The following is a 27,725-nucleotide window of genomic DNA, read 5'->3' on the forward strand; positions in this document are numbered from 1 at the left end:
GACGTTCAAATGGATCTGAGAGACGATTGGTGTTCTCAGTCGACAAGTTCAACTCTCAGCTGTATGAGCGCGCTGGTAGAGGTTTCGCACTTTGTTACAGGACATGTTGTACAGCCTGTGCACCAGTGGAGCCGCTATCGCGGTTCGAGATGCGTCGTTTTTAGTGTTGCCCTTTTCGAAATCATGATATCACGTTTCGACCTATTTTTTGTTTACAGACATTAATGTAAATCGCGTGTAAATATGTGGAAAACAATAATTATTGACTTTATCAGACGTGACCAGGTTATCTGAAAGGTAAATTAACTAGTGCAAGGTGTGACCGCGCGTGATTTCGAGGTAGAGGATAGCTTCTTTCTACTCGACTGCCTTCCATAGCTACTACTGGTTGCCACGAGATCGTTTCGTGTAGATGCGTCTTTTTTCTTTCAAGCAGATCGTCAAGGCTTCCCCAGTGACTTACAGTGATTTAAGAATCAGGTTAAAGGATTACTGATCCTCCCATTGTCTTCGCTGTGAAAGTGTTCGACGCACATCCGAATGTAATCTGTTGTTTGAAAACTATGTATACGTGCGTGCGTACCATCCACTTTTCTGTCAATAATTTTCCCTGCTGAATGTAATCAATCGTTTATTTGTCCACAAATACTGCATCTTTCTCATTGATTTTAAAACAGAAAAAATAATTTCATGAAAAAATTTCTATTTCGAAATATTATAGTCGATAATCAAAACAGTTCGAGAGATAAATTTGAGCAATTGTCAAATAGTAGTTTGTTAAAAACTTTTTATTTTTGTTCTTTTGTCAAATTTGACTCTTCTTCGATAATAAAGATCCAAAACCATTTCATGTTCATATTATAGGCTGTTTCCACATGCCTGTAACGAAATTAACGCGAACGATCTTTTATTGATATCGAAGTCTTAAATGATTTTTAAATATATCTCTTGAATAAATGATTTTACAAATGATCATTCCTAGATGAGTGAAACATTTGAAATATTCCATGAATACCATTTCGTAAATAAACAAAAGTTTGAAAATGGCGCGCGAAGGCGCGGGCTCGTAAATATTTGTAATTTTGTTCGACGATGTCCAAATTTTCGGGCTACGGGTTGTCGTACTATCAGATCACGTGAATCATCGTGTGAAGATGTAGAAACACACCAGCGCGAGAAGTACCGTTTCTCAAAACGGTCGCGAGCGAGCGCGATGATAATTTGCAACGTAAACGTTCCCATACAGTTAGTTTCAGGTCAGTTACGAGTTTCATCGTCGACGCTCATCACGGAGAAAATACCAAATTATATTACGGAAATTTTATGCTCATGTAGCGTTAACGATATCGAGGTCGATTCGTTCTTCGCTCTACTCGCGAGGAACAAGTAGAAAATGAGAACAAAGCAATCTTGTCGCAACTTAGATTCGGTCTTACGTTCGGATCAAATAAACATCGTCCTCGATTTCTATAGATCATTCTTTTTAATGGCACATACTTCGAGATATGATAATGTTGGTATTAATGTATATTGACGCTAAATATGTATTTGCATGATTACTTTGAATAGAATGTAGTTTAGATATAAAATTATAAATAGGAAAGGTTAGGATGAGTATACAATTTACTAGAGTTTGTTTGCGATATCATAGCACGATACAATTTATTTTTAGAAGTCAACATGCAATACGATTATCGCATAGGTCAGTATCAAACGTTATTTGACAAGTTCATTGTCTTCAGCACGTTTGGTTGTCTAATTAATAAAATAAAGGAGATTTCCTCAAATCGATAGAGAAATTGTCATATTTAATGGAAGTATTAATGTTTAAAATTGGATAGTGCCTTGACAAATAGTGTATTCCATTTTAAAAGCTACAGTAATACTCTAAAAGCATAAAAGTATTGAATTGTATCTAAATTCCTTCAAGAATTCTAGGTTAGACAAGTTTCCGTTACAATACACAATTTTGCGTTTACAATAAAGTTTCATCGTGGTATAATTTTCAAATAGGTCTTCGTTATCCCTTTGGATTAGATCAATAGGTATTGGAATTATTAGAAATTGACATAGAAATTCCAAATATCTCAATTCATTGCATATTCTTGTACGCGAATCGATCTCGTGGAGGAACAATTTTCAAATAAATTAAATAGCAGAATAATTTTCGATATTTACAGTAAAGATCATGTAAAAAAGCAGAGACGATGAAACTCAGAAAGAAAAACATATATCACCGCGCGTTTCCTATTTACAGGTTTGAAACGCGTGACACGGAGGAGAAACAAAATCGAATATCGCGATTTCTTATTTAATGAAAAGGAACAAGAATCATCGTTCTATCGCTTTCTCTCCGAACATTTACCATGAAAAAGTTCTTTTAACATTATCTTGTCGAATAATCTTACTCGAGAAACCTTATTTCGTGACAAATATCTGAAGAAGAATGGAAGAACAGGTGTCTATACATTCTATATAAGTTGAGTGGTAACGTGAATGGACTGTAATACTCATTTCTATCGTCGATGGATTACGAAACTCAGACAATTGAAAAAGAGGAAGGTATCATTGACACGAATTCATTTTCTCTTTCTAAATCCGTGACATCCACGGTGTAGGGAAAAAGGAGAGCAGAAGCAAAAAGAATCTTAATCAAAGCCGCGCGTTCAAGTCGAAACACGTTCGAGGGAAATAAAAGACGACATCTAGGGGGAAGAAGATCGAAACACGTTAGAGGAGGACAAAAGCACGCGGTTGTGGTTTTTTAGATACTGTCAGCGAGCGTTGCAAGCGGTGGGAAAAAGTATAGCACGAATGGGGAACGAGAGGCAGGCGAGGACACGAATAGTTGAAGTTGAAAGCCAGAGGACAGGAGAAATGTCTGTAAGGCAAAAATAAAGGTAGAATTATAAAGAACACGTTTAAACCTGTACTAGCGGGTAGCATTACTAGGTGGTAGGGTGAGAAGGGGTGGTGGGGAAAAATTGGTGAATCAGTGGTGGGGTTAGATTGAAGAGTACGAAACAGAACTCTGAAAGAGTATGAAAGACATAAAGGAAAAGCGATAAATGGAGGATGAAAGAGGAAAAGAGTACACGTAGAATGAACGGAAAGAGAGATACGTAGTACGTAAAAGAGTACTCGATCGAAACAGAGGAAAGAGAAAGGTGTGCAGTGAAAAAGGCACGTATAGGTGTATTATATACATATGTGGTGGTAAGCGAGAGGCGGGAACGTGGATGGAAAAAAAAGGAAGAAGAGGAGGAACAGAAAGAAAAGAAGCGTGAACTGTGAAGTTTTGGATGAAGTGTATGAGATAGTAAGGGAGGTTGAAGAAGAAAGAAGGAAGGTGCGTTACATCCTGGAGTCCGATGTTCAGAGTCGTACGATGGCCGGGGCTCTGTCCGAGAATGCCCCAAGGCCTGTCAGTGTCGTCGCGGTAGGCGGTGCAACCGTTGACAATGCAAGGAGTAACCAGCTTAGCAGACCGCAGGTTTGTATCGTTATTTTTATATTTTTATTTGTAACGTTGTTATGTGTTAAACTTGGAATGCGATTTGTCGATCTTTCTATGATAATATTTCGTTTTCTTCCATTACTGGTCTATTAAACGCTTTGGTACTAGGTATGAATATACAAGAATTTTATTATTTTTTATATTTTAATGCCTCTATTGTTTAAATCGTACTCCTTTTGCATACAAAATATCATTAATTAGATCTCCACGATAATTTTCTTCGCGTTTGATGAATGTAGATAAAATTCAAAGCTTTTATATTTTTAAGAGAAAGATAGTTTTAGACGGACTTAGGTTATGTTTTTCGGAATCAGTTCGACACATGTATGTGTGTACTCGTATTTCACTTGAGAATTCGAACTGTGTGCGATGTGCTAAATTGCATTTATCCACGTATAAAACGGTAGAATTCCATGTATGGGTAATATGTATATCTTTAAATTTCTTTTCGTTCTCTACTGGAAATACTATGGATACATGTAAAAAATTTATTTAAATGCTACTTACTTTTTTGCCGATTGTATTACAATTCCAATTTCCGCGATCTTCTTTTATTGAAAGTCTGCCGATCTTCGTTATTTTCTCCGGCATGTATTATTTTTACAGTGTTGAATATTTATTTCCTGTCATAACGTGCATATTCGTAAACAACTCAATAGAATTCCACTATGGCGCCAATGCGTCTTGGAGGACAAGGATAATACCATTATTCCCTTTTCCAAGAAAAGCGTCTGAGAGTGACGTTATATTGATTTTTTTACGTTTTTCCAGCAAAATAGTCTTAAGTTTTAGACTCGAAATTTTATTCCAAATTATTTTTTAATTCTCAGCGGTTATAAAATCCATAAATTGTGTTAATATAATAATATTTAATAGATAATAATCAGTTTTTTTATTTATCGAACATATAATAATAATATTCCTTGTCAATACTGGTTATAGTACTAATAATAGTTGACACGATTTTACATTTAGAAGCAAGAGAAACTGTTTGGTAGAAAGTATTGGAGATTTCAAAAGCCTTGGAAGAACTAGGATCGAGGATGATAAGGATAGTCAAATTCAGAAAGTTTTAAAGGATATGTAGGACATGGTGACTCGCTGTCAGAGATCGTAGAGCAAGAATAAAGGTCATTAAGAATGAGATAAGGATGGTGAGCCAATTGTTTTGAAGATAATGAACGAAAATATTTGAAGATTACAGTCATTCGATAGCGAATACGATAAGCTGATAGTACTATGTGGTAGACCAACAAATAATAAGCGTTAACACGTGTATTATCATATTAAATACATGTATTCTATATTTAAGAAGCGTATAACTAGAATTACTCGACTAGTCGAGAATTATGTAAGAATCGAAGGGACGTAATGCGGTTAAGATATAATTCCTAAAAATATGTCGACTCAGGAAATCGAAACCGAAGAAATAATTACAGTTACGGGTACGGTTATGGCTGCGGTTACGGTTACGGTTTTCGATACGCCAAACACTTCGTTTTGTTTCTTCCAACCTAATTAGAGAAACGCCGTAAAGCATTATTACCAAAGGCTATTGGTAAAAAGATTCGTAACTTGACATAATCTTTTTGCAAAATATTCCATTACGATAATGACACTTGTTTAATACATGTAATAAAACCGAAGTTTATGTCTATGATTTACCATAAAGGTACATTTTTTAAGATACGTATCGGTCATAAGTATTTATTAGTATTATAGTATATCATTAGTATACATTAGTTTATATGTATAAGTATTTAAATCCATTGAAACCTCGTTACACGTTAAACTTCTTACGTTTATTAAAAATTTTAACAAATTTTATTCGATTTAGTATTCTACGGCACAAATACTGTGGCTGCAAATAATATTTATACACCATTGTATTTGCTATATTATTCACGTACAAATTAGATTTAATAGTACTTTCATATGACTAAAAATTTGACACCAAAAAAATTATATGCAGACGCTGATTAAAAAACGCTTCGTTGGAAGATATGATTTCCAATAGAATAACTAGAAAATAAAAATAGCGAAAAGCGTTCAATTTATATTAAGTATCAGCAGATGTTCTAATACTTGCGAATGACAGTGTATGTGTACCTAAAAACTTTTAGTCGAACGAAACTTCTTTTGAAACGCGTTTCTCGTCAATGCACGTTTGCAGGAGAAAACGATGATCTAGCTCACGGGTTTCAGCAACCCGACCTCGAACGTACATATTCGAAAGAGGATTTATGCAACATTTCAAACGCTAGAATACTATTAGGGTCGGAATGCGATTAATTATATTCTCGTACTATGAATGCAGGCTAAAGAAGTTTTTATGTAATCGATCGTCGCGACCTGGATTATAAATTAATCTAAAAGAAAATGATATTGTTTGGGAAGTGTAAATGTATATTTATATTTATTTCTCCATCCATGTATTGCTGATTTTGGATACGATCGATTGTCTTGAACCTAAATTATTCTTAAACCGTGAACGTAAAACCTAGGACCTATAAATAAATTGTTAATCTGTGGTAGCAACGTTTCAAGAAGTGTTAATGTAATATAATGCATTAGTATTATAGTAAACGTTAATACATACATGTATGTAGTCCTGATATATATATATACTGAGGTCAAAAATTAAAGGAGTAAATGTACTTAAATAAGTAGACATCAATTGATTCAACCATTTCAAGCACAATTAGAGTCATATGCATACCGGACGCGTGTAGGCTCCTTTATTAATCTGAATGGATCCTAAAGTGAAAAGGTCTTGAATTTCAGGTTGCAAACGTCATCTGTGGATGGATTTTGTGTCATTTTATTTAAAACTACTACAACTTCCAACCTCCCATCGAGATTACCTTAGATTATTCTTTGTAATCTCATCAATCATTACAACTCACATTATAATATTCACCCGATTCTTCTCAATTTTAATATACACTTTTCTATTTATTTGTGATCCATATCACCTGCCTTTGGATGGCTTTCGGTTACATTTCTGTTTATAATACCTTATACTACGTTTTATAATCTATCTAATGTCTAATAGTCTGATAATCTAATCTATAGTTATCTAATCTGTATAATAATCTCACTGAATTAGAATTAATTTGAATTAATCATTTTTCATTATTTATTAACTATTTGGAATTAGAATGAAAGCAAACTTAACCAAAGACTCGAACTCAACTCAATTTGAGCTTAAACATATTGAACACAAACATATACGTGAACATAAACAATCTTAGGACTATTCTAGTTTTAATATACATAAAACATGTTTTTTCTCTGTGTTATAAATGAATTTAGTAACAATATGTTATTGATTGAAATATGGAAATTCATCAGCAAATTGTGAGAAGATTTTAGAATTTCTAGAGCTTTGCATCATTTTTTATAAACCATATATATGGATGGAGACTTGTTCTTTCCCTTTAAATTATGTATTTTCTCATACGTCATTCGTTTCAATTTCTCCGATACAAGTTAGCAATTGCGATATTAAATATCGGTAATTAATAAACAGATTTTTAACTTTGTTATTCGTCACGTTCATCTTATTTTGGCTCGTGAAAACATCCCTTAAATTGTTATTTTTATCAGCTTCCTCCGTGTAAATTCTCGATACGGTGGAATTTTTTATTTAAACCATTTTTCGGACCCCATAGTCTCCAGTAAAGATATTTTATGAGATATATATTTCCATCCCTTTATTTCCAATAATACGAACCATTGCCGATACGTATCGAATATTTCCCTGAATATTACTTTCCATGCCAGTTTTATGGCGTTCGACGACTATAGTTTCCACGTGTTCCCGTGTTAATCGCGTTGATATTTTTCCGTATTTCTATTTTTCATTCGCACGAAGCGTCACCATAACGTATATTTATTCAAATTATTCCATCGTTTGCGTGCGAGCTTGACGCGTCGAAGACGCATAACGTGATAGACTCTAATGTACTTTTGCCCGTATAGCGTCGCCAGTTCTTGAAAAGCGAAAAGAAGGAAGAGAAAAAACCAGATACGTGATCTCATTAACTCTCATTAACTTCACATATACAGCGACTTTACTGAAAACTTCACTGATTAATGAACAAGAAATTTATTCAGAAATGGATAAACAGTTTGTAATAACGAGTTAATTTGTACGGCGTTGGGTAAAATGTTAATCAGTAAGATACAAGTTGGATAAAATATTCAAGTTATCAATTCTTAAGTTATAAAGTTATACAGTTACCAAGTTATAAATTCATATTTTTATAAACACTAAAAGAGTAGCATCTAGTTAGATATTTGCTTCGATTATCAAATATAATAATAATAATAATAATTTTGTTGAAAGTGACAACGTGAGTTCGTGCTCGCCATCCATACGCAGATGCGTTAGTTATAAGAAATAGTAACTAGACGATAATCCTAGTTACAATCGATAGATTTAATCGATAGGCTTAAGATGCTTTCTCGTTTTTATCCCTAGTTTCTGTAAGCGCGTGCAATAAAGGTTTCTTTGGCTCAGAACGGTGTGATAGATTTATCCATTCAATAAAATAATAACTATCGTGATCCTACCTCTGAGTATAGAAATAACAACAAATTTATTTATACTTTGGATCCATAACCTATTACAAGGAGATCGTTGCATTTTTATTCTTCGTTTCTTACACTATATTGCATTCTTACATCGAGTTCTTAGTTACTGTATTATATTGCTATTTTATTGTGTTATATTATATTACTTTACTCTTTCTTTGTACATAATTAGTACGTATCTATCCTAACGTATGCGATATAGTGGTATATTATATACGTAACTATATCTGCATCTATATGTATCTCTATATGAAAGTATGTTTCCCATACACATATCAAGGTTTATCATTCATCTGTTAGGTTGGCAACTAAGTGATTGCGGATACTGTCAATACCACCTAGTGACAAAATTCGCAATCACTTAGTTGCCAAGCCAATAATTGTAAGTACAGATGCTTGTGGTTTTTACGCTTGACTACCAAATATAACAATAGCTGCTATATTTTTGCATATTACATGCATTCCGCGAATTAAATTTCCCACAAGTGCATAAAAATACGCGGACTAATAATTTCGCTGTTCATTACTCTTCTAGAATTACTTTTGCTATTTATATTTGTTGTATAACCGCTTATATTCGTAATCGAATAAAAGATCGATTAATAATCCGAGAGACATTTCGAAAGTGTTTAGAGTCGAAAGAAATCTAGAAATTGTAATTTTTTAATATTCTTACAATATTTCATCACGGATAAAAAGAAAATACTTTACATGAGGAAAAAGATCTTTTTATCGTTATACTCTCTCTCTCTCTCTCTCTTTCTATTAATTTATCATCTTTAAGAGACTGATTACCTCTATGAGCAGACTTTTTGATATTTTAATGTAACAAGATCGTTCGACCACCTATTTCGTTGTCACCCCGTATACGTGTGTATTTTAAAGGTTAAAAGTGAGTGATTACGTAGTAAGTAATAAGGAACGGAAATCACGAAATCGTGATTAGAATGGGAGAGAACGCGCGAAAGTGCAGTAGATATAGAATAGCAAAAGGAACAATTTCGAGTGCGCCGGCTGTCACAAATGCAGGATGCCGTATTATGTGCACAGGTGAAAATTCAGATTATTATCGCGAATTCGCACAGCTAGTCGTATTTTCCTCTAATTAGCGGAGAAAAATGGATAATGGGCTAGAAAAATCTTTTTTTTTTTTTAATAGAAAGCCACGTCTTTGAAGTTACTGGAAACGTGAAAGATAGTAAATACCACGCATTGAATAGCGAAAGACAGTATATAATAGATTTTACTTTCATGCCAACAAATATAGATAAATTACAAAGCAAAACACACGAATAAACTCATTGGTAGGTCAGAACGTTATTATAACTAGATCGTGAATATTTAATACGCAAATGGATATCTTCATTGACGCAACTAAGAAATAAAACCAAATAGCAAACCGTCTGTTTCGCTAAATATCATAACGTCCATTCTACTTTGGATGCTTCACATATTTATATACTTTTGCCATTATGCGATGTATTACGTTCATTTGTAGATTTTTGAATTTTCCTTTAAACGCCTGAACACTCGCAATCTAAGCGCAACCGATAATTCTCTAATTTTCGTCTCGCCATTGATAATCCCTGTCTTCTCCATAAGCAAAATCATATATTCTGTTAAAAATCCTGAAAGTAACATTGCATACTTGGAATAATGGAAGAGTAGAATTCGCAAGGAGAATAAAGAAGATGAATAATTTGAATGTTTCCGTGAACTTTGCAGGAGTCGCGGGACAATGCGCGGTCTTTCACTTCAACGGAGGCACAAACGGAGCTACCGCTGCAAAATGGTCCAGAGGCGTTGGAGGATCTCGACGGCGTTCGCGGTGCTCGTCGAAGAGAGAGGCGATTGCGAAGGCAACATCGTCGAGCCTTGAGATCATGCTCGATGCCACCATCTTATCCTGGGACATCGACGGGATGTCAGGCTGCCTCTACAGCACCGGGTGTACCTTTGGTCGCTCCTACCAGAGGATTTTTACATCTTCCACCGCCTCATTTGGGCCTTAGGGGTCTTAGTCTTGGACTACCGTTTCCGGTCTCTACCAGCGTCTCTGCTTTTGGACGGTAAATATACAAATGTATATTCGTTTCGTATTATATTGCTCAGAATTATTCGAACAACTTTGAAAGTTGATAAATGCCGATGAATATTTGTGGTTCCTCAGGTTCCGATCGCATTTTTATTAGTACGTTGCGCACTGTCCAGATCACTCCTACAAGGCAGACGTGAAAATATTTTCCTTCTTTTGGAAAACGATCTTCCCCCATGTCTATCATATCCTCAGGAAAGCAAAGGAATATCGCAGCATCTTCAATTTCTATTCAACACATTTCATTTTTTAAAATTCAACATTCATTGTTACTCGAAGGTTCTTGAAAGTTGACGGATATTGTTTGAATAATTGAATTTTAACACGCATAATGAGACACATTATTTTGATTTTGATTTTCTATAATTTTGTATATTTTCACCGTAATGTTACATAGATATACAATTCTTCATAATAGTATCGTGTATAATACACCAATATCTCGTAAGAACATTTTTAACTATTTGTTTTAAAAACGTTGCAGGCTTTCTAAATTCTGGACAAATCAATGCTGATATTTCATAATTGTGTGTATATAGAATAAATCTTATAGAAAGATTAAAGTATATAAGCATAGAAAATGAGTTTGGAAAAGCAATCAGATTCGTGCATTAGTGAAACAGACGATGGTTTGTCTACCGTCTGCCACTCGTGTATTCTTCTCGTGGTTGCTTTTGACAATGTGCGAACGCTTCTGATACACGACTTTGTGCACTTTGCTGCTCCATTACGAACGTTTCTTTTTGAAACGTTTTCAAGTATGTTCTTCGATGCTTGTCGCACGAGTCTCGCCCCGTTTTTACATTCCTATATATATTACAACGTCCCTTTGAACTCTGGACGTTCGTTCAACCATCGTATAAAATTATACTTGCTTATTTATTTGTTGACGTCAAAGAAATCATAAAAATATGTTATTCATTTCCGCAATCGAATGTTATGTAGTTGCATCTGAAAACTAACGTTTCATCTTTTTCCTGATGTTACGTAAACATCGTTTGTCAATTATTGTTAGAGTCGTTCTAAAGTTACGTTCGCATATATGTAAATACAAATACATATTTCATAAGCTTCAAACATATGTATACAGCTTGTACATATTATTATTTTCCAGTATATTTTTTGTAAATGGTAAATTTGTGAGAAACATATGAAAGGGAAAAATTTTACTACCATTTTAAATGCAATGGATTGAATAGATTTTTTTTTAATTTGTTATGGTTTTGTATATTCTTGATTGGTGACAAATTATTAGCATCGTCATGGATTAAAAAAACTATTTAAGTTTGTCATGGTTTTTACCTTATAGCGAGGGCATAAATATTTATAAATCATGTAATGAATATTGTTTCTTTTTACATTAATAGTAACTTGTTGCTAAACTTGAAATTAAAAATAACTTGATGAGTGAACTCTAATCAAAGCGGATCTTAACTGAAAGGAAAAACAATTATGCAAAGTTATTCATAGAAGAAGAAAAATGAAAATATTTATTTCAATAATCGTACTCTAATGCCAATTACTATCTCAAAGAATTCCTCTATGGTGAATATTGCATTGATGTTTTGTCTTTGTATTATACATACAAACCGGGTATGTAACTGTTTGTAAAGAATATATTTATCATTCAGTTTTACTTTTGAATATTTGTGGCGTGTTTTTCATTGAACAGGAGATCGTATAGATTATATCAGCATCTTCTAAATATATATGTTACTGGTATCGTAAAATTATCCTAGCAAACCCGATTTAACTTGATTCATAGCAATCAATGTATTCATCTCCCACTATGCGATTAACCAGTTCTTACGACTGGAAAAAAAAGAGTAAAATAGAGTTTAGATCTTGAAATTGATTGCTTTCACTATCGTTTGGCAATTTTTGATACTGTAGCTTTTAAAATTAGTAACAAAACCGCCGCTTCTAACCGGTTGCGGAAGACAACCTGTATAACTTGTACAACTTGTGTAATGTTAGATTGCTATGTACGTTTTCACTATATGTAGAACGTTTTCTACGATTCTACCAGAATAGTTTATATAGATATTTACATTATTACGCATTGATATTCATATAGATAAATAAACCATGTACATATGGCTTATTTATATTTTTTTACACACATTTCTGTCATTATCTTTGATAGTTTGTTAATACATTGATGAATTGTGAATTTCACATTGCCGGCCATGGATATTGCACCATTTATTATAATTCTCGCTATTTTATTATAAACCTGATATTTCATCATTTTACATATACACAGCATAAAGTAAAATTTGTTAGAGTTTTCGCAATAAATAAAATAAATGGCTAGTAAAATGTCCTGTCGTAATACTTGTGGTCGGTAGTGCGAGTCTACATCCAATGTTACAAATAATTAGTTGTATGTTTCTCGCCTATATACTTTAAGCCTGTCACGGCAGACAACTTTGCAATCCATTGATAACAAGTACGAACAGTCGCAGCACTTTCGCCAAGTGTGAAACGAATGTTTTTTGCTGTGTCCGTTGCACTATGACGAAGTTAAAACACGTAAAGTGTTAAGTAAATGTCTTACATTTTACATGGACAGTAGCCATTTTAGACGCAAAAAACCTTTCTAGAGACTAGCTACTAGGGTAACAAGTATCTTCTGCAGTCTTCTTTAGGCTATAGCGTCACTGTTCATATCGACAGTTTCAGGATCTGTTCTCTTCTTCTGACTTGGTCCTTTATTAATAATTTCCTTGTACCATATGCTATTCTTATTGTTGTTATTTCTATACTCAGAGGTAAGATCAGAATAGTTATTATTTTATTGAACGGATAAATCTATCACACCGTTCTGAGCCAAAAAACCTTTATTGCACGCGCTTACAAAAACTAGGGATAAAAACGAGAAAGCATCTTAAGCCTATCGATTAAATCTATCGATTGTAACTAGGATCATCCTCTAGTTACTATTTCTTATAACTAACGCATGTGCAGATGGATGGCGAGCACGAACTCACGTTGTCATTTTCAACACTTATATATATACAGGGTGGTTGGTAACTGGTGGTACAAGCGGAAAGGGGGTGATTCTACGCGAAAAAAGAAGTCGAAAATATAGAATAAAATTTCTTTTTTTTTAATTTTTTTAAAAATCTACAGTGAGATCCGTTATAACGAGACGTGATAAGTGCACGCGTACCGAGCGAAAATTCAAAGTCGATTTCCTCGAAAACAAAGCCTCGAACGAAAAATTTTTATTCTATATTTTCGACTTCTTTTTTCGCCTAGAATCACCCCCTTTCCGCTTGTACCGCCAGTTACCAACCACCCTGTATATTATATTATACAGAAGAAAGTCGAAAATATAGAATAAAAATTTTTTTTTTTTAATTTTTCCATCGAGACAACGATCTACAGTGAGATCCGTTATAACGAGACGCGATAAAGTGCACGCGTACCGAGCTAAAATTCAAAGTCGATTTTCTCGAAAACAAAGCCTCAAACGAAAAATTTTTATTCTATATTTTCGACTTCTTTTTTCGCCTAGAATCACCCCCTTTCCGCTTGTACCGCCAGTTACCAACCACCCTGTATATTATATTATAGAGAAGAAAGAAGTCGAAAATATAGAATAAAAATTTCTTTTTTTTTTAATTTTTCCATCGAGACAACGATCTACAGTGAGATCCGTTATAACGAGACGCGATAAAGTGCACGCGTACCGAGCTAAAATTCAAAGTCGATTTTCTCGAAAACAAAGCCTCAAACGAAAAATTTTTATTCTATATTTTCGACTTCTTTTTTCGCCTAGAATCACCCCCTTTCCGCTTGTACCACCAGTTACCAACCACCCTGTATATAAAATAAAATGTAACGTATAGCATACATTGTGTTATAAAATTAACAATTTGTACAATCTCACGTAATAATTTCATTATAAAGTTTGATGTAATTTACATATATCTAATTCGGCAAAATCTTACATAGGTATTGGAATTTCAATAAATTTGTTTCATGTAATAAATTTTACACTTTCATAAAGTTACACAGCGATCTGATAAGCACATGTGTATACGCATATTCAAATTTCACTTGCTTTTACGGATATAAGATCTCGTCACTGTCATCCAATGTATTTACATAATTGTTAATTGGAACATTCGCGCTTTATTCATAAAACTGTCAGCCGTTGCGGCCTCTCTGGAAATTGTGTACCTAAAATGCGTCGCAAAAAGTAAGCGACGACGACGACTATACTCGTCAAACATAGCATATGCGTGGCTGTTATAATATAGGATTAAGTTGTAACGAAATGACTGTCTTATTTTTTAATTTTATTACTGACAGAGCTCGTCATAACGCAAAATATTGTCATTTCTTCACGACGAATTATTTCGTCATTTACTCGTCAAAAACAGCTAGCTGGTCAAATAACAGATAAAAATTAGTTTGGTAGATGAGAAGATGGACATAGCTGGCTGTATGACGATCGTAGCGGAGCGTAAGCCAAGCATAGTAGAGGACAAGCGTGTCGAGCGACTTGCCAACTTACCAGGAGTAAACTTACGTGTCAGTGGGTCAATCCAACGGTTGGTTCTTGTCTTGCAGGGATGCAGTACCGAAGCAGTGTTGTGGCCTCGGTTCCCCTCCTGTGCGTTGGTCCATACTGGGTGTCGGAGTAGTTGGCCTGGTGTGCGCGGGTGCTGGTGCTCTGCTGGGAGCCCTCAGGGCTTCTGGTCGCGATCACATCGCTGTCGCGCTGCTTATGATCGGTAACGAATCATACTTTTCTCATGTCACTTGATTTATTAGCTGACGATCAATTTTTACGTTTGTATATTTGTATACGGTGACAACAGAAGATATCGGAACTCTATTGCACTTATTATAGTATTTACAGGATTAATTAATTAGGTTCAAGTGTATTACATTTCGTAGGATCTAATAGCACTTGCATATGACTACAAAAATTTGATACTGTGAAAGTGGAACGTATAGAATCTGATAAGAAGGCACTTTTTGTAGCTACTGTATTCTTCTGAAAGATGCTTGAATTTAGGATAATCTTTCCGCATCTGTTTGATCTGTATAGGCATTTAAATTTATACACACGTATATTTTTATATAATGTATAAATTTATGCATTATATATGTTATATTTTTATATGTACTGTCATCTATGAGCATTTGTATATCTAGTCCTTACATTTATTTATTGGTACGTTCTAACAAAGTTTACTCTGTTTTGTATTTTATGTTACAAAGAATATTTGATAGGTATTTTTAGAAGGTAAATCTTGTATGTGTAAGAAAAGGACTTAGGTAGAGTTGTTTATTAAATAAAAATAACACTGTTACTAAGGAGAATTCACTTATGTAGAAAGCGTTTAATTACAACTAGATTATTTTAGATAATTCTGACAATTTACTTGGGAAATTTACTTAAAAGATCCGAGAGGAATTAGAAAATAATTTTAATATTAAAGACGTTAAATAAATATTTAAGCTTCCCGTTACTTTTCATTATTTTTATCATTGGTGGCTAGGGAATACTGGAAGCTATATTCACAATGCTTTATATCTTTTGGGCCTCAGTCGACCGATAATATCTAGCGGTTTTAAATATCGCATATTTTAGTACAAAAGAATCCTTCACTCTTTGTCTGCTCCAACTAGTCTTTTCACAAAGTACATTCCGTTTCGGTAAAGAATTGAATAATAGCCAAAGTGAACATGCATACATTACCGTACAAAAGTTTAGTACTATCTAATCTTCCATTCTACGTTTATTCTACAGTACAGTACAGTGTTATCATCAGGATAATCAAATAATATTTATCTTGTATGTTAGTAAAATCTTTTTGTTGATACATTAGATAGACTGCAAAGTACTCCAGATTAGGTTTGATAAATGTTTAAGTATGGATGATACTGTGTCATTATCTCTTGAGATTATTTAAATACTACTTTTAAGAGCGTTATTGTTCACAAATTCCCTTGAAACTATTTAAATATTATACCTTTAGGAATTATATACAGTCATAGTTGAAAGATAGAAAAGAATCGCACAAGACTGCGATGAAATAACAAGCATATAATTTATTAGAATAATAGGCACGAAGGTTTGTCTTCGTTCCTAAGAAACATCGTAGTTTGTACTTGTTCACAAATTTAATGTTATTATTATCAAACAATTGCTTCGACAGGTGTATTTCGTGTATTCGTGTCACGTTGTTCTAAGCCTGGTGTAACGATACCGAAGAAGGACATCTGTTTCGGAGAATACATGGTCAAATAAGACTTGGAAAATCTTTCATCATTTTCCCAACTCTAATCTTCAAATCTCTTTTCAAGTATAAAGATTGAATGGGATATACAGAGATATTTCCCAATAAAAAAAATTGTTTACAATAGAGAAAAGTTTTCTTAGGGAATGAAGTGTATGGAAAGAAGCGAGTATTATTCTCTTATTACGGAATATTCTCAATGCTTTGCATAACACATCTGCGAGGAAGTTCATTTTATGTTAAAAGTAAAAGTGCATAATCTCGTGGAAGATATATAAACAAATTTAATAAAAATATTTGTTAGGTCGTGAAGTACGCGATAATATTTGTTAAAAATACGATTCACAAGACTTATTGAATATGATTGGACGCATCATGAAGCTATAAACTTTTATTCATACACAGCGAATTTTTTAATTTGTCAAATAATTAACAAGCTACTTGCTGTATAAGAAGATATTTGAAATAAAAATTGAACAGTGCCGTAAGATCAAATACTATACTTTATAATGCATTGACGAATACATTCACTATTAAAAAGGCTAGCATTAGCATTAGGATATTTATTATTAGGTCGTTTCCTATATTTATCTCATTTGTGGAACAGTTTTTTAGTAATCTGGCCCAATTATATTTTGTATGGGACTAAATTATTTGAGCCTTAATATTTACATAAGGAAATGTATTTATCTAAGTCCTGTCTTACCATTTTATTTTCTACAATAACAAAGTTTCGAATTCCATTGCGTTTTCGCGTAACACGAAATTCAGCTCGGCTCAATACCCACTTAATAAACCCATTGGATTTAACGGTTCGTTAATGCCATTGAATCGAAGAAAGTAAGCAATCTCTATCCTCATAGCCCGGGTACTATCGTGTGAAATTGGTTCAACACTTTCACAACGGGAAATCTAGAGATATCCAGAATATCTACTCTTACTAAATTTTGGACGGATTAAATTACTGAAATATTATATTTATAAGTTTTGATGTTCTTTTAACAGCGAGCTGAATTATTCTGTGTTGTAACACGCTTGAAATACGTGCGAGATGTATTAAAAAATAAACAAAATACTAGATAGAATATTTTAACTAATTAATGGTATCAATGGTATGAAAATCATTAATAGCAACAATTCATTGATTTCTAATTTTTAACGTATACCATAAACGTTTCCTACTGATTTCCTATGAATATTGCTTTTCTATGAATTACAAAAAAGAAATATTTTTAAAACACGAAACATTTGTACGTATATGTTTCGCGAGTTAAAAAGAATCTTCAGATCTCGATATTCTATGTATATTGGTACTCTATAAATTTAAAAAAATATACTGCTTTTAATATACGCTGGTAAAGAAGAATCTCCACTCGAGAATATTGATAGTTTTTTCATAAATCGTTTTCATAAATGGTTTTCCATAAATCGAGATTCTATGAAAAAAAAAAAAGACTTTAGAAACACGAAATATCGTACATCATATATTTTTTGAGTTAAAAAGATTCTCCGCTCGATTTCGTGAAATTCGTACAAATTCGATCTTATGGTCCCGTAAATGGGTAGCGTGGTAGCTGACGGGTTAAGAACATTTTACGAGACCATCGCATCGCATCGATCCGTTTCCCTGGAGATTTCTCAATTTTATGTTCCGCGAATCTCACGGTCCCTCCACGTGTAGTGTAGGCGTACGATCCCTGTAGGTTAGCGCGTTCTCCCATTGTGAGAGGCATTCTATGCGGGTCGCAGGTTACATGCCCACGTTTAGAAAGTAACCAGTTGCCAGCACGGTTCTCCCTTCTTTCGTATAGCGCCACGATCGGTCGATCTGGTCGACCAACGGCCCCTTGCGGTTTCTCGTTGCCGCTGCTCCGTATTTCATAATTTCTTTCTTCGATCCTCCGTGTTCCTCTAACATCTGTTTTTTCTGGTCCCTTGTGCTTTCTTTTTTCACCTTCAACGCGCTTACTATCGCGCAAATTTTATATACTTTACATATTCTTTGTATATTTTTATATTTTGACTTCGTATTTCGCAACTTCCTCCCTAGATCCTCTGTGTGCCTTTAACATATCTTTCTTATTTCCTGGTACTTTCCTTCTGACTTCTCCGCGAATGTTTCATATATAATATATTTTGTATAATATATTACCTAATATATTAGGTTGTCCGAAAAGTTTCTTTCGTTTTATAAGGAAATAATAGATGCACAACATTTTTGTTTTATATTATTTTATTGAATTATGTATAATCCATTTTGTTCTATTACACTGCACTATGTACATTTGACAGGTTAGGTTTCACGTTTGTAGAAACATTGCCAGGTAAAGCAACTGCGTGCAGATAGTGAAATACGCTTTTGGGACAATCTAGTACATGTAATAATATGATAAATAACACAATAATATAATTGTTGTTATTTCTATACTCAGAGGTAAGATCAGAATAGTTATTATTTTATTGAATGGATAAATCTATCACACCGTTCTGAGCCAAAGAAACCTTTATTGCACGCGCTTACAAAAACTAGGGATAAAAACAAGAAAGCATCTTAAGCCTATCGATTAAATCTATCGATTGTAACTAGGATCATCCTCTAGTTACTATTTCTTATAACTAACGCATGTGCATATGGATGGCGAGCACGAACTCACGTTGTCATTTTCAACAATAATACGTACAAAAAACGTATATTTTTTATACATTTATACAGAGCGTCACATTTTTACCTTGCCAATCCTGTGTCAGAACATTCTACGATTAAAAGCAAAACGAAAACGTTATACAAATGCAGGGTCGTAAATGCTTCATTAGTAGAAAGTCACGATAAAAATAACAACACGATAAATGACTGGATTCTCGATCGATCGATCGCTCATGTTTACCGAAGTTCTTCTTCAAAGTGTCGACCATGCTCGTAAATTGCCATCGTTGATAAATCGACTCTACTGCCATCTGAATTTCGTTTTGATTTTCTCGTATTTCACCGAAGGCAGCATAAATCAAATAAGAAACCAGTCGTCTATAATTTTAATTCTATGTATATGTAACCTTCTTTCCTCATTCTTAATCGTGAAATATGCCGAAACCGTTTGGCGGGATAAAAATGAAACGTGCTGTATATTTTTCTTTATATTTTTGTCCCCTGTTTCACAACATCTTCCCTCAATTTTCTATGCGCCATTAACATTCTTTCTTTATTACCTCGTTTCCTCTCCTTTGCTTTCTCATCTTTAACACGCCGACTGCTACCCGAATTTTACATCGATAACTAGCAGACACTAGGAGCCTGAATACGTAGATCGAAACATACTACGCCATAAAATTTAATTTTCGCGAAGTACTATATATCGTATTCACGTACTTTATCCAAATCCCGTACGTTGATGAAAATTCGCTAGACCGTGAAATTTATCTTAATCTAATCATGCTAATTTAGCAACGTGGCTCACCACCGTGGCTCACCAGCGTGGGAATCGATTTGTTAACTGTTTCAACGAAATTACGATTATTATTCGTTACGCTTCCGTGGAATTTTTTCGCTCAGCCACTAAATGAATTTGATATCGGAAAGTGGAGCAATATGGATTTTTTGTTCGGTTATTTAGTTAGACGCATAGTTTCGTTCATAACGGATACGTAGGTGTACAATGTAGTATACAGTTTTGAAAGTTTGTTTGGTTGAATATTGTCATTCGACGAGGTCGTCGATCAATTGATATTGGAATTAATATATTTCCCGGACTAATGGATTTTCGGAGTGACAGCAGTAATTACAGGTATATTCGGACGCTTGACATTTGCTATGAATTGATGAATATTAAAAAATGTTTAATATCGGTGATATTGAAAAAAGTCTGATATCGATGATGTTGAGGAATGTCGGATATCGATGATATTGAAAAATGTCTGATATCGATGATATTAAAAAATGTCGAAAAATATCTCAAATGTTAAAAAGTATATACAAGTTGAGTGGCCTCGTAAGGAACGTAATTTGTCACGTTTAATTTTTTCGTAGAATTCATAGAGAACATACGATGGTCACAGACGTTTCTTTTATCGAACGAAATCATACAATTTTTAATACTTTAATCTTAATACTTTTAATACTCTGCAAAAAGATATTAATTTATGTCGAAAATCTATTACTTTGCTGGATATTTTAATTTTAATTTGTTAAATTCCACGAACTAAAGTCAGCAATATCTACGAAACTTTATGTTTCTTCGACATAATAAGTAGTCTGATACTATCTTTTTATAGGGAATGCCAAGATGGATCTATTAAAAAATATATAATTCCATTTAGGAACACATCGGTGACTATGTAACGCTATTATAATGCCATTTAAAAAATCTAATCACACGCGAAATTATGTCCATCTCGAAACCATTCGACCTGTATCCGATTTTTAAACGATATTTTTTAACGTTATTAAAAACACACGAGATATTCCAAGTGATAAAGTTAGATAGAGCCACCCTATATATGCATTTATGAACACTATAGGGTAGCGTATCTAATTAAAAAAGTAAATGCCTGGAAGCCACGTATCGAAGAGAAAATAAAATTTTAAATGCAAATGGTAGGAAATGCGAGTAGTATAGTGCTGTATAAGTCGAGCGAGACGAAAGAAGATTGCAGGGTCGAGTTAAGAAATTACAAGGATTAAGACGAAAAGAGTGGAAAAGATATTTCGATGGCCGCGAGGGAAGCGCGGCTGGGTGTGGAACCGCGAAAGCTTGAATCATTCGTTTCCTCCAAGGATGTTTTCTTAGCTCTCACTATTTTCACATGCCACGACTCGTGAGAACACGCGACAATGTTTAACGACCAACGTCATCTTTGCTTTTCCTGCCCGTTGCATTTCACTCGACTTTTCACTCGTTCGTATGCTCGTAACTTGGCTAAACCCCCGCTTCTGACCCTCGTTCTTTTTTTGTTGTCATCCTTCGTGTTCGTCCATTGCCCAATTCTTTGCGATTCGAGCCACGTTTCATATTTCGATATTTTTTCGATATTTCGATATTTCGATATTTCGATTTTATCGCATGTCATTTATATCCAGCGAGATAAATTATTAGAGACTGTTCACACTTCTATTGTAGTTATACTTTTTCGTAGCTACCAGCAGCGAGTCTGCGTCGTTATATTTTTACTAAATTGATTTTTGATGTAAGAGGAATCTATTTTACACACTGAAAATGAGCGCTCTTTTTTTGTAAAGCGCATCCATTTCCGAGTGCTTCTACAATACATCGATCAGTGTTCGGGATTAATAATTTATGTTCTGCGATACACATAGAAATATATTATGTTAAACAAACCGGTTTCAACGAAGCTCGATATAAAAAAATTACGTTAATCTAAAGACACGATCGATCATGTTCATTACATATGTATGTATAACTGAATTCAATAACTGGATTAAATTCTTCGTTGCTTAATTACTAAAAAGACTGTCATGTTTATAATAAAATAATTTATTCAATTGTGATTTTAATCAAGCCTTTAGTTAACCAATGCTTCCTTGCTAATGTTATACAAAAATAACCTACATCGATGTCGTTATATATGTTTAAATGATTTATAAAATAAAGTCATTTAACAAACTTTTAGTATTCGAAATAATTAGACAAACATTTAGTTTCGGTAAGAAGAGTATATTTTGAGACGATATATGTATTCTGTTCCAGGTATAGGAGTGATTCTGGTAACTGTGAGCGCTGTAGCGTGGCGAGTGACCAGTCAAGAAAATTGTGGCAGTTTCTTTGGTTTCACTGGGATCTCGAGCAGGATCCCGCCGGCGAGGCCAATTCATCCGTACGCTGCCATGATTTATCCGGAATTCCAATTTAGAACGCCACCTCCGAGTTATCAGGTGACACCCTAAAATTGTCTTCTACTACTTGCGCGCTTGATCGATTTCCAACAGATGTTCCCTATCTTCTTTCCAAATTAGATTTATGTTACCCATTTATGAAACGTCCTCATTTCCCATCTTCTTTGTATTTCTTTTTCACTGAGCGAAGAAATATTATGAACTTTTTATAATAATAAACGCAAAATTGTATTTTATGAACTAGTATAGTGATTTATCATCACTATGATATCATCACAGATCACTATGATTCTGAAACGTTCAACTGTTAACTAATTATTATTCTGCAACATTTGATTTTTGCTATTATGTTTTTCCTATAACATTTACTATATGTTTTAAATTGTTATTTTTCACATTAATCAATCGTTTCCCTAATAATACATTATAGATTGGATACTATCGTTTTACATGAAACCCAAAAATCTATTACGGATAACTATACTGCAGATTTTTATGAAATTTCATATATTTGGAACTGGAACCTACATAGAAATTTGTTTCATGCATTAAAAATTATAGGGTATACCATTTTGGATATTTTGAATATTTTTATGTATTCTACGAAATTTGTAGATTTTTATATCTTTAAATTTATTATAAACATATAAAAATCCGCAGTCTACAAACACCATAGAAAATAGAGAACTTAAACATGATGTGTTTAATTCCAGGCGAGTATGCAAGAGTACAGGCTTCGACTGCTCCTTCTGGATCGACTGCAGCCAACGTCCTCACCTCCGCCGACCTACAGATCCAACGCTGGAAGCATTGTGACTCCCGGCACGACTAGAGAAAGCAGACCACCGAGCTATTGCACTAGATCGAACATTGCATCGAACACGAATGTCACGCCATCGAAGAAGGATGCGAATCTGGTCAGGATCGTTCAGACAGAATCAGAACCAGTCATTTTGAGTGGTGATCAAACACCTCCAGTAGCAGCTGTCGAAGTTCTTGCGCATCTTTGATTCATTCCCATCCTTTTCCTGTAATTACGTTATTTATCGTTACTGTCGGGATGATATTGTTGCAATTAGTTTAAACAATAGCGTTATACCGGACGATTTAATAAAAAGAACAATGTCTGTCGTGCAATACAACTATTAGATTGTTCCATAAGCAATGAACATTTTGGAAGATGATTTTTAATATCAATTATCGTGATTGCAACCTTCTTTCCTAACTATTAGCTTCTAAAAGTCTTTTACATTCTAACAAAACAGAAACCTTCTCTTTTATGAAATCTAAATGTAGTGAATATTTTGGAACATGATCTTTAATGCTAATTATCGTGATTGTAAGCTTTTTTTTAATTATTGATTCCCAATGATTCTTAATGTTCTGTTACGATACAAGTCTTCCCTTTTATGGCCAAAATGTTCTAAGAATATTTTACTATTCAGGAAATTTGAAGCAAATATAAACGAATAGCAAATATAAACGAATATCAGCTGTTCTCCTAAAAATTAATTTAGTGACAATACAACTTATGGAATGATCTGACACATCACTTGTGTTCATCTTCTCTAAATACTATTATCGCACAAATAATTCGAGTTATTTTAAATAATGGTAGATATCTGTGAATATTAAAGAAGTGTTAGACGGTGTAGAGTTGCCGATGGAGGAGCAACGGACTTTCTCTGAGAATGGGGTTTGCTTAAATATGTAACGGAACGGTAAATAGAAGCGCTTTTGCGTTGCGCGGCTGCTGAAAGAGTCGTGCCATTTGCAGTCGCTGGTAAATTAGCGTTGCTTCCGGTCAAAATGTATTATTAACCATCACATAGGACTATTATTATTAGGTAGGTGGTAAATAGGGGAGAAGAAAGCAGCACTAATGACAAGAAACATAAGTATAAGCGTTTAATTGTAAGGAAATATTTTTGCAAACAGTGATGAGGTGGGATAATACCTGAAATCGAAGGATTTTGAAGTATTGTATTATCGATATGAATATTTCGTTGCATAAATATTTTGGAAGCTTTGAGATGCGAAATCATGTTACTTTGATACCTGTTTTAACGTGTTTCGCCAAAAGCTATGAACCTAGAAGATATACGGCTTTTGTTCATTCGAAATGATTAAGAAACCATAATCGTCTTAGAGATATATTTATTCCGTGCAAGGGGAGCCAATATTTCTTGGATTATCACTCTGTATATAACAACGTTGAAATTTACTACTGTATCGTATTTTCGATTTTAGATTTGTAAAATATTCGCGTAAATATAGATTATGTATATTCCGAAAGGATGCGTGAGATAAAACATGTTAATAATTTGTATCCTTAATGTGCCGGTAAAAACTTTTAAGGTCTTCCTCTTGTTACAATTATTCATGTCAGATTTATGAAAAATGAAAATTCGAAAATTCGATGAAGTTATGAATTAGTGTATACATAATAGGCTTGTAATGTACTTGGAAATATCGACATTGTTCAAAAAATTGTGACATACTATAGAATGGTCTTGAAGCAATTACAAATTTCATTAAGATTGTTCGATAGTATGTCTCTGTCAGTTTTATCTTTTCTATCGGATTTTGAAATTATTTTAATACGTGTATTGGCCAAACCTGTTTATATAAATGATAATATTGACAAAAATTTTAAATCTACATGAATTTGTCGAATTAGCAGGAAACATGATGTATGAGTGACAAATAAATAAAGTAGCTTTAAAGATAAGTGCTGCCGCTAGCTTTAACGCCATACAGTTATATTTACTACTCGCTTAATTATTGTGACTTCTTTCGACAACGTATCGTCGAAAGAAATAAAAGAATCTTGTGAGTTGCATACAACAATATATACATATTTTTGTAACTATAATTTGATGGTTAAAAACAAGTATTATACGCGTTACGATACTGTTGGTTTTGATATACAGTAATAAAATTACTGTTGTTTCGATCCATAATATTGTAGCTCTTTGATATATTTTTTAAAGTGAAAATTATTTCAATTTAAACTTTAACAATTCATTTAATACAACTGGATAGACCTCACACATTCTTTCAAATATTGTACAGTCTAAGGTAAACGGAAAAGAAAGATTCTTTTGTTATTAAAAAAGTTAATATCGTGAAATATTTATAAATTATTATTATACTTATATATTATATTAGTTTGATTTATATTTTCTTGTTAATTCTGTCTTTAATTCTTCAAACTTATAGTAGCATTTATTGTCATCGATGTTAGCATCGATGTCGAAAATATTTTTAACATATTTTGGGGAACATTTTATATAAACTTAACATTTGTTTCTCGATGAGCTATCTTATATTATGTGGTTGTAAATCTTTTACTGTATGTACAATACCGACGGAATTAATAGTAAATAGGATTATAAGAGTGGTAAATACGAAGGCAGGAATTTCGAAAGGCGGCCTTAACCAAACTCGCAATGATTCGTGATATGAGAATAGATCAACTAAAAATCATTAATTGAATGAGTATATTGTTCCTTGATATTATTGTAGAACAATTTGTATATATACGAGAACAAATATATTTATCTGACTTATTTGATCCTCCTCGTGATACTGTATTTCCATATTTTTACAAAAATCGTAAAAATTTTGTATTTGGCGTTTTTACAAAATGAAATGTTTGGCTGTCACATATATAAAAGCTGATAAAAATGAATGTTCATTACTTGTAACCCCTTACTAATAAATAATATAAAGCATAATTTATCCTACATAGATTCGTTGCATAATAAATAGTACTTTTAAATTAACTTTACTTACAACTACACTTATACAAGATATTGTAACTAAAATAGGAAATTTAATAGACTACATTGAGCATATGTAAATTGCAGATATCATAGTTTCATTAAGCTATGAACATCAATCCTTTTCTAAATGCTATTTGTTTGTTGCTTGACCGATAAAGTTGAAACGATTAACTTGCGCGAAGATGATTACCAAAAAATTGTACAAAAAGCTCGTTGTACAGCGCAGCATTTTGCCGCGCATTTTTGAATAGCCGCTAAGTAGTTGCTTTCAGCGGACTCTGTATGGCGACGCCACTATCCGGCATTTGTGCGGTATCATAAGGCGGCTGGCGTGCATAAAATATTAACTAATTATAACAATAATAACAAATGTACAAAAATAACTAAAAATGTATACTATATCACTGATGAGTTACAGAATAGACGTAACATTCAATCCTCATTCGTGTCCCACGTTTTGGAAGTTACTTGAGCCCTCATATCATCTCCATGTCCCATGCGAGGTTATCGATTCAGTGTACCAATGATTTGAATTAAAATTAAGTTTCCCTATGAAATTATGAGGTATAAAATAAGACAGCTTGCAAAGAAGGTATAAAACTTTATACTTCTGCGACTGATTGGAATGATGATTTCGTGCAGAACTTATTATATCCTTAATATTTTCAAATTTTTAGTTTGTTCAGTTTTTAAATTATTAAGAGTAACTATAAACTAACTAAAACTAATTTTCTCCAACCTTTCACACACCTTCTCCTTCATTCTTTTTTTCTAGAACTGCTTGTTGCATGAAAATGGAATAAGAGAACACAAAAGATGCGTCTTGTTTAGACGAGAATGTCAAGATCGTAATTCATTATATTCCGTGTTTTGTAATTATGTCTAAGATTTACAAATGTATTTATGTGGTAACGAGTGTTATAAATAATTTACCCTCAACTCTGTCCACCTCCCATCCTTCTTTCTTGTCATTTTATTTTATATCAATAGTTTCTATCTTATATACTTAATGACGAAAGTATTGCTATACTTTTATAATAAAATTCTTATAAATAACGTTTATAAATCAGTTTATAATCTGTCTTAAAAGTATGTATTTATATGTATAGATATTTAAATGAGCGTGGCGGGGTAAAAATGTAGGGTGGGTAAAGAGTTGCCTAGTAATAGGCGCGTAGCATAACTTGGTGCCATCAAAGATTTACGTCGTATGCTGGATCGTCCATGCAAAAATCTTCGAAGTCCAAATTCGTGATAAACGAATTACTGTTAATATCGTGCGGTTGTCTTCACTGCTGCATCGTTTAAGAGTTGCAGAAGGTGATCGTCTCTGTAAGACAAACTCGCGAGCACTGAATCAATAATTTAGCTTTGTCTCTACTTGCTTAATAACAAAAAGAAATTTAAATATTGTCAAGAACTTGTATTCAAAAGCTTATATTCAATAACAAGGTACATACGACTGCCAATTTTGTACTATTTGAAAGAAAATTCACACAGTGATTTGAAGCGTGTGAGGATAGATGGCACTACATGGTTTGTCCAGAAACAAAGAACGCGAGGTTATGCGACAAGGATATATTATATGAACGGTACTAGACGGAGAAGGCAGTAATGT

General features: G+C 33.5%; 1 protein-coding gene across 4 annotated transcripts; it reads left to right on the forward strand.

The window, feature by feature from the left end:
• Nucleotides 1-66: 66 nt before the first annotated feature.
• Nucleotides 67-26,013, forward strand: LOC138178598 (uncharacterized). 4 transcript variants are annotated; one of them, XM_069110615.1, is made up of 7 exons: nt 67-297; nt 437-575; nt 2,258-3,493; nt 9,842-10,185; nt 14,796-14,959; nt 22,174-22,358; nt 23,033-26,013. In XM_069110615.1, the coding sequence occupies exons 3-7, from the start codon at nt 3,389-3,391 to the stop codon at nt 23,327-23,329; spliced, it is 1,095 nt and encodes a 364-aa protein (XP_068966716.1). In that variant the 5' UTR covers nt 67-297; nt 437-575; nt 2,258-3,388; the 3' UTR covers nt 23,330-26,013. The 4 variants fall into 4 exon arrangements, with proteins under 4 accessions (XP_068966716.1, XP_068966714.1, XP_068966718.1 ...); XM_069110613.1 differs by having other exon boundaries at nt 67-480; XM_069110617.1 differs by lacking the exon at nt 437-575 and having other exon boundaries at nt 67-339.
• The last annotated feature ends 1,712 nt before the right edge of the window (nt 26,014-27,725 follow it).

Source organism: Bombus flavifrons, chromosome 3 (genome assembly GCF_040668555.2).
Source record: "Bombus flavifrons isolate JBK064 chromosome 3, iyBomFlav1_principal, whole genome shotgun sequence".
NCBI classification, from domain to species: domain Eukaryota; kingdom Metazoa; phylum Arthropoda; class Insecta; order Hymenoptera; family Apidae; genus Bombus; species Bombus flavifrons.